Below are 12,014 nucleotides of genomic sequence, written 5' to 3' on the forward strand. Positions count from 1 at the left end.
TATATGTTGTAGGTAAAGGTTTTTCTTCTGGTATTTCACAGAGCAATCTGTTGGTATGTAATATGTATATTAGAAGAAGGGGCCTTGTGTTCTAATCATGTCCTTTTTCTTACCCTCTGTAGGTATACTCGTATTTCGTTACTCGTATGATTACCTAATCCTTGTTCTTACACAGAGGTGGTGCTGATGTTGATAATACAGATGCTAGTGTCAATGATATTGTGTGCCGTGTTGAGGTTGTTTGGAATATTGTTGATATTCACATTTGATAGTTTCATGGTGTTTGGGATATTGATACGAAATAACAAACGTTTGCCGGAATATTATTGGTGTCACTGACAGTGTCAACAGTTACTCTGTAGGTATATTTCGTTACTCGTATGATTACCTAATCCTTGTTCTTACACGCTGTAGGTATATTTCGTTACTCGTATGATTACCTCCTTTATTCCTGGTATCCTGATATAAACCTATAGTAACCCAGCAGTGTCATTTCCATGCCTGACTTCTAGCTCCTACTCGGCTACATTATGACTGCCGTTTGTTATTTCGGTCGGGTTACAGGAACAAGTAGGGAGAGGTGGTTATGGAACAAGTCGGGTTACAGGAACAAGTAGCGCGGGGTATTACGGGCTGACCGCTGAAAATGTTCAAATTTAGTGTTCGAAATTTGCATAAATATGAAATTTTATTAATTTGAGTATCTCCTGAATAACGTTCCTGCACCAGACCCAACACACAAAGCGTATTGCTATTGATATGGATGATGATAGAGGTGGTGATGATGTTGATAAATACAGATGCTAGTGTCAATGATATTGTGTGCCGTATTGAGGGTGTTTGGAATATTGTTGATATTCACATTTGATAGTTTCATGGTGTTTGGGATATTGATACGAAATAGCAAACGTTTGCCGGAATATTATTGGTGTCACTGACAGTGTCAACAGTGGTATGGTCTATGGATGGAGAGGTGGTGATGATGTTGATAATACAGATGCTAGTGTCAATGATATTGTGTTGTGTGCCGTGTTGAGGGTGTTTGGAATATTGTTGATATTCACCTTTGATAGTTTCATGGTGTTTGGGATATTGATACGAAATAACAAACGTTTGCCGGAATATTATTGGTGTCACTGACAGTGTCAACAGTGGTATGGTCTATGGATGGTATTGGTATTGTTATTCAACATTATGTCAAGTTGTATTGAAAGACTCTTTCTTGAAAGTTTTGGAAACATAGGCTTATGCACTTGTGTTTTTAAGGGTTTTACTTTTACGAATATTTAGTTAGTCACCCAATATTTGCCCTATGGTTATCTTTTCAACAAAATCCTCAACCCAGCATCCTACTGACTTGCAATGCCAAGTGAGGATAGATAAGCGTTTCTCTTCAATATTTTGCCAAGTTGTATTGAAAGTTACTTACTCATGTCCAGTTTGCTGATTTTAGACAAATTTTCTAACCATGTTGACAGTGAATCCATTTATTTCATAAATATTAGAAAATACAGGAAAATCTAGAATAGGTAACCCAGATATTGGGGTAATGTTTGTTTTTGAAAGAATAATATAAAAGCCTCTTTCTTGAAAGTTTTGGAAACACAGGCTTATGCACTTGTGTTTTTAAGGGTTTTACTTTTACGAATATTTAGTTAGTTACCCAATATTTGCCTTATGGTTATCTTTTCAACAAAATCCTCAACCCAGCATCCTACTGACTTGCAATGCCAAGTGAGGATAGATAAGCCTGGGAATGCCTCAAATTGGTATTGTTATTCAACATTATGTCAAGTTGTATTGAAAGACTCTTTCTTGAAAGTTTTGGAAACACAGGCTTATGCACTTGTGTTTTTAAGGGTTTTACTTTTACGAATATTTAGTTAGTTAGTAGTTACCCAATATTTGCCCTATGGTTATCTTTTCAACAAAATCCTCAACCCAGCATCCTACTGACTTGCAATGCCAAGTGAGGATAGATAAGCCTGGGAATGCCTCAGGGAGTTCACTAAGTCCTGCAAGTAGGGGGGCGAGCCACCCTTCCAAATATTTTAGGACGAAATTAAATACCTCAATTATTTAAACCTTAATTTAATTATTTCTTTTCGGGGCGAAATGTTATTTTAAAATAGTTCAAGGGTTTGGCAGGAATATGTGAGATAGGAGTGAAATTATACTAACGAAATATTCAGGACAAATTCTATTCCCGTATTCCACATTTCTGTGGTGTAAAATCTCATGGGAAATGAAGAGCTAGTGAACATACATGCCTATGTCCTACTAGATAATGAACATTTACCCAAACATATTGACCTCAGTGTTGATGTACAAATGACCAGAGCTATCCTGGAACTGAAAGAGGGAGAGAAATCTCATGGGAAATGAAGAGCTAGTGAACATACATGCCTATGTCCTACTTGATAATGAACATTTACCCAAACATATTGACCTCAGTGTTGATGTACAAATGACCAGAGCTATCCTGGAACTGAAAGAGGGAGAATCAGGAGTTCACACCTGTCTCTACATATACTCTCTACCGACTTTCTAAATAGTATCGGATATTATCCTACCAACACAATAAGGTATTCTTACAAAAAGAGGGTGTTTTACTTTTTTTTACTAATGTTCTTGGCAAATATAATTTAGGCTGGATTACAGATGTTGCTTGAAACATCATACCTACTTATCACCTTATTCTAATTTCTTTGTTTCTTCTTGCTCTGTTTCAGGTTTTTTCTTAAGTTTTTCCTCAAGTGCAATCAGAATTGTTTAAAAAATGCGGGCAATCCTCGAGACATGAGACGCTTCCAGGTAATTCAGTTTCTCAATTATTTTACATACATATACCTACTCTTTTCTTTCTTGTAAACAGTTGTTTAAACTCTTTCATTCATTTAAATTTTCTAATATTTTCTTTCTTATAATTATCTCTTATAAATAATAATGGCCTTCTACTTAAAAGGTTGGAGATATACCTAGGTACGAGTGTTGGGCCTAGGCAAACAATCAACTTTTAATAGGCAATTGTCTATGTAAATGTTCATTCAGGTTATGCACAAAGTAGAGGGGAGGGAAAGAGTTTTTCAATGCTTTACTTTGCAGGAAAGGAAAGATGGAGTCAAGGGCTTTGTGTATTAGGTTGTAGACCGCGCGACACGCCGTATGAACTTTCTGGAGTATACTTTTGTGTCTGGAGTTCTGAGCTTAGGAGGGATATACATATTTACCATCTAGCAAAATTAATGGTCAACCAGGGTTTTCCCTAACTTCTTAAGGAGGATTTTGGACTGTCATATAATGCAGTGTACTGAGTATTTACCTAAATACATATGTATATATATATTTAGGTACAAAATCGAACCATATACCTACCTATCTAAATACTTTTCTGGGGTAGGTACTTCTCACACAATGCTTCCTATTCCTAGTACAGGACCCCCCAGAGGAAGTACCTTGATGCTTACTAATTTCTGAGGTACCCATGTTTTCATTCAATTAACTTCGTGCTTTTTTTCTCTCTCTCTCCCCTATTTCTCTTTTCTTTCTCATTTTCACTTCCCCTATCCCCCTTCTAACTTTTCCTTCTACCTCACCCTGGAGTTTTTCCTCTTCTTCTCTCTTTACCACGATGTTTTCTCTTCTTCCCTTGTCTGCCTCCCACTCTCTCTCTTCATTTCTTGCTTCGTTCCTCTTTTTTTTCTCTTTCTCTCTCTCTCTCCCTCTCTCTCTCTCCTATGCCATTTTCCATCCTTCTCAACCTAAATGATTCCCCTCTTATTGTGTGTTCATACGCTTTTCTGTGTGTTTAGACGCTCTCTCTCTCGCTCGTTGGTGGAATAAAAAATATCATTTCCACACGCCTATGGTGCTCCTGTCTTCCCAAACTATACCTATGTTTGAGAAGACAGGATAGATTTCTGAAAGAAGAATTTCGAAGTAATGAAGTCATCCAAAATAAATAACTAATTTTATTGAAGACAGAAGGAGCATCTGAACTGCATGAAGATAGCATGAAGACGTGTTTGGAAATAAACAAATTAACAAACTGGTGGTTGTAATAAAAATTAGTGGGATGAGATTTATGTGTCTCTAGGCGGGAGTGAAGTGTTAACAGACTGCTTGTGTTCCTATTACATTTAACTCTTCCACATCTGAGAATGAAATCCAATTATCAACCCAAAATAATATGAGCACAGTAACAGAAGGTAGTATGTTCGTGTGAAACACTCTAAGAAAACTCGTATCCAAGAAAATCAGCCTTTTCGGAATGGAAAGAAGATTCAACCTCGCGAACAAAATCTCATGGGAAATGAAGAGCTAGTGAACATACATGCCTATGTCCTACTAGATAATGAACATTTACCCAAACATATTGACCTCAGTGTTGATGTACAAATGACCAGAGCTATCCTGGAACTGAAAGAGGGAGAATCAGGAGTTCACACCTGTCTCTACATATACTCTCTACCGACTTTCTAAATAGAATCGGATATTATCCTACCAACACAATAAGGTATTCTTACAAAAAGAGGGTGTTTTACTTCTTTTTTTTTTACTAATGTTCTGGCAAATATAATTTAGGCTGGATTACAGATGTTGCTTGAAACATCATACTTATCACCTCATTCTAATGTGTTCATTTCTTCTTGCTCTGTTTCAGGTTTTTTCTTAAGTTTTTCCTCAAGTGCAATCAGAATTGTTTAAAAAATGCGGGCAATCCTCGAGACTTCTATTCCCGTATTCCACATTTCTGTGGTGTGAAATCTCATGGGAAATGAAGAGCTAGTGAACATACATGCCTATGTCCTACTAGATAATGAACATTTACCCAAATATATTGACCTCAGTGTTGATGTACAAATGACCAGAGCTATCCTGGAACTGAAAGAGGGAGAATTAGGAGTTCACACCTGTCTACATATATACTCTCTACCGACTTTCTAAGTAGTATCGGATATTATCCTAATACCAACACAATAGGTAAGGTGGATCTGAGTATTCTTACAAAAAGGGTGTGTTTTACTTTTTTTTTTTTTTTTTTTTCAATTTTAAATCCTGCCTGTTATATGCCCGCCAAACACGCTTGAATGCTTGAACGTGTGTAAGCGACAAACCCTAATAGGCTGAAATTTCATAGACAGATTGGCCAATTTTCTATAGAAGAAATGGCATAATCTATTGAGGCTTTTTTCCTTTTTCTTCCACCTACCCCTCTTCTTCTCCTTCCTACAGTTCCTACTTAATGATTCGGTATGTCTAATAGGTAAACGTTATACGTACGGATCAACATTTTGGCAGAAAGAAATATCCTTAAAAAGAAAACATAAAATAAAGGAATTCTAATTGTGTTAAGCATATTTAAATGCTTGTCACAAACATCGTTCCCTGATTATTTCACCTAGATAAATTTCATGACATGACTTGGACTTGAACCACCAACCTCCAGATCCAAAGTCCAACGCGTTAACAACTGCACCACTGAGGTTGGTTTTTGGGGAAATCCAAAACCGTTTTTTTGCGAAATATCTCCTTGAACCTGTTTTGTAACTTTTGGAGGATAGCTATTAGCTCATAATCATTAGACTGTACCTAGCAAAATTTTTACATTTTACTTCGTAACAATTATTAAAATTTACACCATTTTCAAGTAGGTATGTACACATACCTCTGTAGACATCACAACATTTCTAATCTTTTCTCATTTAGTTGGATCTATCCCTTATCCACGTTTACTATTCAATGTTTCCCTTTCATTATCCCTTCATTTAGAAAGAAGAAAAAAAATCTGAACAAAATCGTAAAATTTAATTTGATTGCGTTTTTACTTCTTCATTCCAAACTCCTTCTTTCTCTCCTCCTCCTCCTCCTCCTCCTCCTCTTCTTCTCCTTCTCCTTCATCTTCATTCCAAGCTATTCTTTTCTTTTGTTCTATCCGTTATCACTTCGTTACGTTGGTTGACGTTGTTTCTTCTTTTACTATTCAATGTTTCCCTTTTATTATCCCTTCATTTAGAAAGAAGAAAAAAAAAACTGAACAAAATCGTAAAATTTAATTTGATTGCGTTTTTACTTCTTCATTCCAAACTCCTTCTTTCTCTTCTCCTCCTCTTCTTCTCCTTCATCTTCATTCCAAGCTAGGTATTCTTTTCTTTTGTTCTATCCGTTATCACTTCGTTACGTTGGTTGACGTTGTTTCTTCTTTCATTAATTTTGTTAAATATTGTCTTCTTTCTTTAATTATTTTTCCTTTCATAACATTTCGTCTGGGATTTTTTTTCTTCTTGTTTTTTGCTGTCTGTCTATCTATAGATAGCTTTTTATGTCTGTTGTTGTTTATTTACTCTCTTTTCCGCGTAATCTGTGCAAAAAAACTTCAAATTATGCGGTCCTAAGTCCTAGCCCTTAGTAAAACAAAGAAAATTTCCGCCTTTACTGCAGGCCAAACTGCGGAAAATTGGGTACGTGGAGGGTACATACTGCAGGCCAAACTAAATCCAAAATCTTCGATTTAAATCACTTGCTTGAAAGCCTAGTTACTAGTTAGCTTGGAGGGTAGGAGTTAAACTTTTAATTATGCGGTCCTAGTCCTTAGTAAAACAAAGAAAATTTCCGCCTTTACTGCAGGCCAAACTGCGGAAAATTTGGTACATGGAGGGTACATACTGCAGGCCAAACTAAATCCAAAATCTTCGATTTAAATCACTTGCTTGAAAGCCTACTTACTAGTTAGCTTGGAGGGTAGCGCGTCTACTTTGTAAGCGCTAGGCAGCGGGTTCGATTCCCGCTCGGATTTTATCCTAAACAGATTCCTAGCCCTTAGTAAAACAAAGAAAATTTCCTCCTTTCCTGCAGGCCAAACTGCGAAAAATTGGGAACATGGAAGGTACATACTGCAGGCCAAACTAAATCCAAAATCTTCGATTTAAATCACTTGCTTGAAAGCCTAGTTACTAGTTAGCTTGGAGGGTAGCGCGTCTACTTTGTAAGCGCTGGGCAGCGGGTTCGATTCCCGCTCGGATTTTATCCTAAACAGATAAGGTTCGTTTCTCCCTCTATCAAAACTCTTTAAAAAAAATCTACTGTGTGGAATCTAACTGAGTGTCCTTGTGGTGTATTAACATGAAGGTTGGTGTACAGGCCTCTACCCCCCTCTCTGTGTCAGATGACTTGAGTGTCACTTTGTTAGGACTATCTGAGATTGTTTTATCATAGTTGAGTTCGATTTCTTTTTATCTGTTTACAATAATTGACACACCTAGTGATTCATTTTCGTTTCGATCTTGGTCTTGTCATGTGACAGAAAAATTAAGACAAATAAGGAGGTTCATCATTTTGGTGAAGGAGGAGGCATTTTCTTTCCTCTCACCCTCCTAGTCCCAATCATCCCAATTTCATAAACAAAAAGCAAAACTCTTAAAAAAATCTACCGTGTGGAATCTAACTGAGTGTCCTTGTGGTGTATTAACATGAAGGTTGGTGTACAGGCCTCTACCCCCCTCTCCCAGTGGCGACTCCCTCTACTGTGTGGAATCTAACTGAGTGTCCTTGTGGTGTATTAACATGAAGGTTGGTGTACAGGCCTCTACCCCCCTCTCCCAGTGGCGACTCCCTGTATCAAAGCTATCAGCCCGAGTGAAGGTTGGACCAGTGGAGGCGCTACGGTCATTATAGTGGGGGGAACTTCAAAACTACAACATCAGAAACAAGTTCAAAGCAACACATCATCAACCCAGCACAGCAGAGTATACGTCAGACATCATGAGAAGATTGATAGGAAACATGGCTGTAGGATGAAAAGCACTCGACTGTTGATAATACGACTTTCCCCCTGAAAAGAGAAAAAAAAGACACGAGCTTTTAAAAGTTTTTTCCGAAAAGTCACGACCAAAAGGAGGGGAGGAGAGGGCGAGAGGGGGGAGAGGGGAAAAAAGGCAAAAAGCAAGTAAGAGTTGAAGTGTATGCTGAGATATTGAACATTCCCTAGTGTCTTGTTCCTATGGGAACGAGGGAAAACTCCCAAGGGGCGGACTGCATATCTCCCCCGAGATATCATGTCTTCCCCCCTTGTCCCTTACTCCTTCTGCCTCGCGAGCTTTTTTTACTTTCTATTACACTCTGTACGGGGAAACTGTGCAATGTGATGTGGAAGAATCGGGCCAAATGTTCAGAATCTGGAAATGGGTGGAAATATGAGTTTTGAGGTTAACTGAGTGCCAAAAAATGGGGTTTTGTTATTAATAAATATATCTCTGTGTCTGTATAAAAAATATCTTGAGAGACGGAGTTGTTTGTCCTAGTATCTCCCCCGAGATATCATGTCTTCCCCCCCCTTGTCCCTTACTCCTTCTGCCCCGCGAGCTTTTTTTACTTTCTATTACACTCTGTACGGGGAAACTGTGCAATGTGATGAGGAAAAATCGGTCCAAATGTTCAGAATCTGGAAATGGGTGGAATTATGAGTTTTGAGGGTAACTGAGTCCCAAAAAAATGGGGTTTTGTTATTAATAGATGTATCTCTGTGTGTCTGTATAAAAAATATATTGACAATGGCAACGGTTTGTCCTAAATAATTGAGGAGATTCTGCATGCATCGAACCGATTTGGTGCGATCTACATATTTACCAAGATTGTTTTTTTTTTTTTTTTAGGTATATTTCTTTCCATGGTGTAATAGGAAATCGTGTGATGGTCACACCGGATTTTTCCCCTAACTTTAATAGCGGAACTTGCAGGAAAGGGAGTAGAGGGGAGGGAAAGAGTTTTTCAATGCTTTACTTTGCAGGAAAGGAAAGATGGAGTCAAGGGCTTTGTGTATTAGGTTGTAGACCGCGCGACACGCCGTATGAACTTTCTGGAGTATACTTTTGTGTCTGGAGTTCTGAGCTTAGGAGGGATATACATATTTACCATCTAGCAAAATTAATGGTCAACCAGGGTTTTCCCTAACTTCTTAAGGAGGATTTTGGACTGTCATATAATGTAGTGTACTGAGTATTTACCTAAATACATATGTACCTATATGTATATTTAGGTACTAAATCGAAACATATACCTAGGGTGACCATAATTTTTCTGGCCCAAAGCGGGACGCAGTCCTTTTTGGACGAAGGGGGGGGGGGGGGGGGGAACAAAAATTAGAACCCCCAGAGGAAGTACCTTGATGTTTACTAATTTCTGAGGTACCCATGTTTTCATTCAATTAACTTCGTGCTTTTTTTTCTCTCTCTCTCCCCTATTCCTCTTTTCTTTCTCATTTTCACTTCCCCTATCCCCCCTCTAACTTTTCCTTCTACCTCACCCTGGAGTTTTTCCTCTTCTTCTCTCTTTACCTCGATGTTTTCTCTTCTTCCCTTGTCTGCCTCCCACTCTCTCCTTCTGTATATCTTTCTTTCTCACTCTCTTCCTTTCTTGCTTCGTTCCTCTTTTTTTCTCTCTCTCTCTCTCTCTCTCCCCTATGCCATTTTCCATCCTTCCCAACCTAAATGATTCCCCTCTTATTGTGTGTTCATACGCTTTTCTGTGTGTTTAGACGCTCTCTCTCTCTCTCCCTCCCTCCCTCCCCATCCCTTCCCTCTTTTTCTCTCCTTCGGAATATTATGTTCAATTTTCATATCTTCTTGTTCCTCCCTCTCTCTCTCTCTCTCTCTCTCTCTCTATCGGTTCCGTTTTCATTTCTGTGTCTTTTAATTAATTCTTTGCATCGCCATGACATGAGGAACTTGTGTTGTTTTCCGTTTTACAGACATTAGGTATCTATACAAGTATACTTAATACTTATGTGTACCTACATGTAGGTAGGTATGTTGTAGGTATTAAAGGTTTTTCTTCTGGTATTTCAGATTTCACAGAGCAATCTGTTGGTATGTATTAGTAGAAGGGGCCTTGTGTTCTGACCTAATCCTTGTTCTTACACCCTGTAGGTATATTTCGTTACTCGTATGATTACCTAATCCTTGTTCTTACACCCTGTTGCAGGTAGTCATATCAACACAAGTAGGTGTGGACGGACCTTTGCTAGCGGTATCCGACAATATGTTTGTACATAACAACTCTAAACATGGACGACGAGCTAAGCGACTGGATCCGTCAGAAGGCTCTCATGATGGTAAGAAACAGAGAAACTCTTCGCTGGAATTTAGACTAATCACGCCACCACACACGTTCAGACATGCCCGTCAGGCGACCTGTCAAGCATGCCTGAAAGTGTCTGGCGGAAAAAATATCACAGGCAACAGGCAGTCTGAAATGCCGCCTGTAGTCGGTGGCCTAACGTCAAAAAAGCTGCATTTCGTCAGGAAAGCACCAAATTTGGCATGGACCTTTATTTGGACCATATAAAAGACTGGATCCGTCAGAAGGCTCTCATGATGGTAAGAAACAAAGAAACTCTTGGCTGGAATTTTGACTAATCACGCCACCACACACGTTCAGACATGCCCGTCAGGCGACCTGTCAAGCATGCTTGAACGTGTGGGGAAAAAAAGATCAAAGGCGTCAGGCAGCCTGGAATACCGCCTGTTGCTTGATGAAAATTCAATCATTGGACCTGATTCAACCTGCCTGTTATGCCCGCCAAACACGCTTGAATGCTTGAACGTAATGAACGTGAAGCTAATAATCATTAGACTGTACCTAACAAGATTTTTACATTTTACTTCGTTACAATCAGATAATTATTAAAATTTACACCATTTTCAAGTAGGTGTGTACTGTGTACACATACCTCTGTAGACATCACAACATTTCTAATCTTCTCCCATTTAGTTGGATCTATCCCTTATCCACGTTTACTATTCAATGTTTCCCTTTTATTATCCCTTCATTTAGAAAGAAGAAAAAAAAACTGAACAAAATCGTAAAATTTAATTTGATTGCGTTTTTACTTCTTCATTCCAAACTCCTTCTTTCTCTTCTCCTCCTCCTCCTCCTCTTCTTCTCCTTCATCTTCATTCCAAGCTATTCTTTTCTTTTGTTCTATCCGTTATCACTTCGTTACGTTGGTTCGCTTTTCTGTGTGTTTAGACGCTCTCTCTCTCTCTCCCTCCCTCCCTCCCCATCCCTTCCCTCTTTTTCTCTCCTTCGGAATATTATGTTCAATTTTCATATCTTCTTGTTCCTCCCTCTCTCTCTCTCTCTCTCTCTCTCTCTATCGGTTCCGTTTTCATTTCTGTGTCTTTTAATTAATTCTTTGCATCGCCATGACATGAGGAACTTGTGTTGTTTTCCGTTTTACAGACATTAGGTATCTATACAAGTATACTTAATACTTATGTGTACCTACATGTAGGTAGGTATGTTGTAGGTATTAAAGGTTTTTCTTCTGGTATTTCAGATTTCACAGAGCAATCTGTTGGTATGTATTAGTAGAAGGGGCCTTGTGTTCTAATCATGTCCTTGTTCTTACACCCTGTAGGTATATTTCGTTACTCGTATGATTACCTAATCCTTGTTCTTACACCGTGTTGCAGGTAGTCATATCCTATACTGGAGCCTGGCTAGACCTCCCCCCCTCTCCCGACTACATAGTGCCTGGCTAGTCTCTTGAGACCAGGCCAGTTTTTATTTCTAAGATTAAAATCAATTCTCAGGGGAATAATTACGTGGGGTAATTTAGATCCCAATTGGGGAATTTCTCCAAGCCTCAAAAATAATCTCCAATAATAATACCTAAGCATAGAAGGTATCGTATATTACCTCTGAACTCCCTAATTCCCTAGGATAATAATATGAGCTCCCACTATCTTTCCTAATTCCCTCCCTCTCCCTATCTGAGATACTTGCCTCTCTCTATCCTGCTCTAGTTAGTATAGTGAAGGTATCGTATATTACCTCTGAACTCCCTAATTCCCTCGGATAATAATATGAGCTCCCACTATCTTTCCTAATTCCCTCCCTCTCCCTATCTGAGATACTTGCCTCTCTCTATCCTCTGATAGAAATAGAAATCCTCTGGAATCTAGATATTAGATAGAAATTTAGAAATCCTCTAGTTAGATAGAAATAGAAATCCT

General features: G+C 38.6%; 1 protein-coding gene across 1 annotated transcript in view; it reads left to right on the forward strand.

The window, feature by feature from the left end:
- Positions 1-954: 954 nt before the first annotated feature.
- The window catches only part of LOC113469923 (transcription factor collier-like), an 11,981-nt gene continuing 921 nt past the window's right edge, over positions 955-12,014 (forward strand). Inside the window, exons 1-3 of the mRNA XM_026827961.1 lie at positions 955-1,130; positions 2,733-2,814; positions 9,979-10,108. Of these exons, the coding sequence (XP_026683762.1) occupies positions 955-1,130; positions 2,733-2,814; positions 9,979-10,108 (388 nt within the window). The remainder of the gene's footprint in view (positions 1,131-2,732; positions 2,815-9,978; positions 10,109-12,014) is intronic.

The sequence above is a fragment of the Diaphorina citri genome, unplaced genomic scaffold (assembly GCF_000475195.1).
Source record: "Diaphorina citri unplaced genomic scaffold, Diaci psyllid genome assembly version 1.1 scaffold1293, whole genome shotgun sequence".
Taxonomy (NCBI): domain Eukaryota; kingdom Metazoa; phylum Arthropoda; class Insecta; order Hemiptera; family Psyllidae; genus Diaphorina; species Diaphorina citri.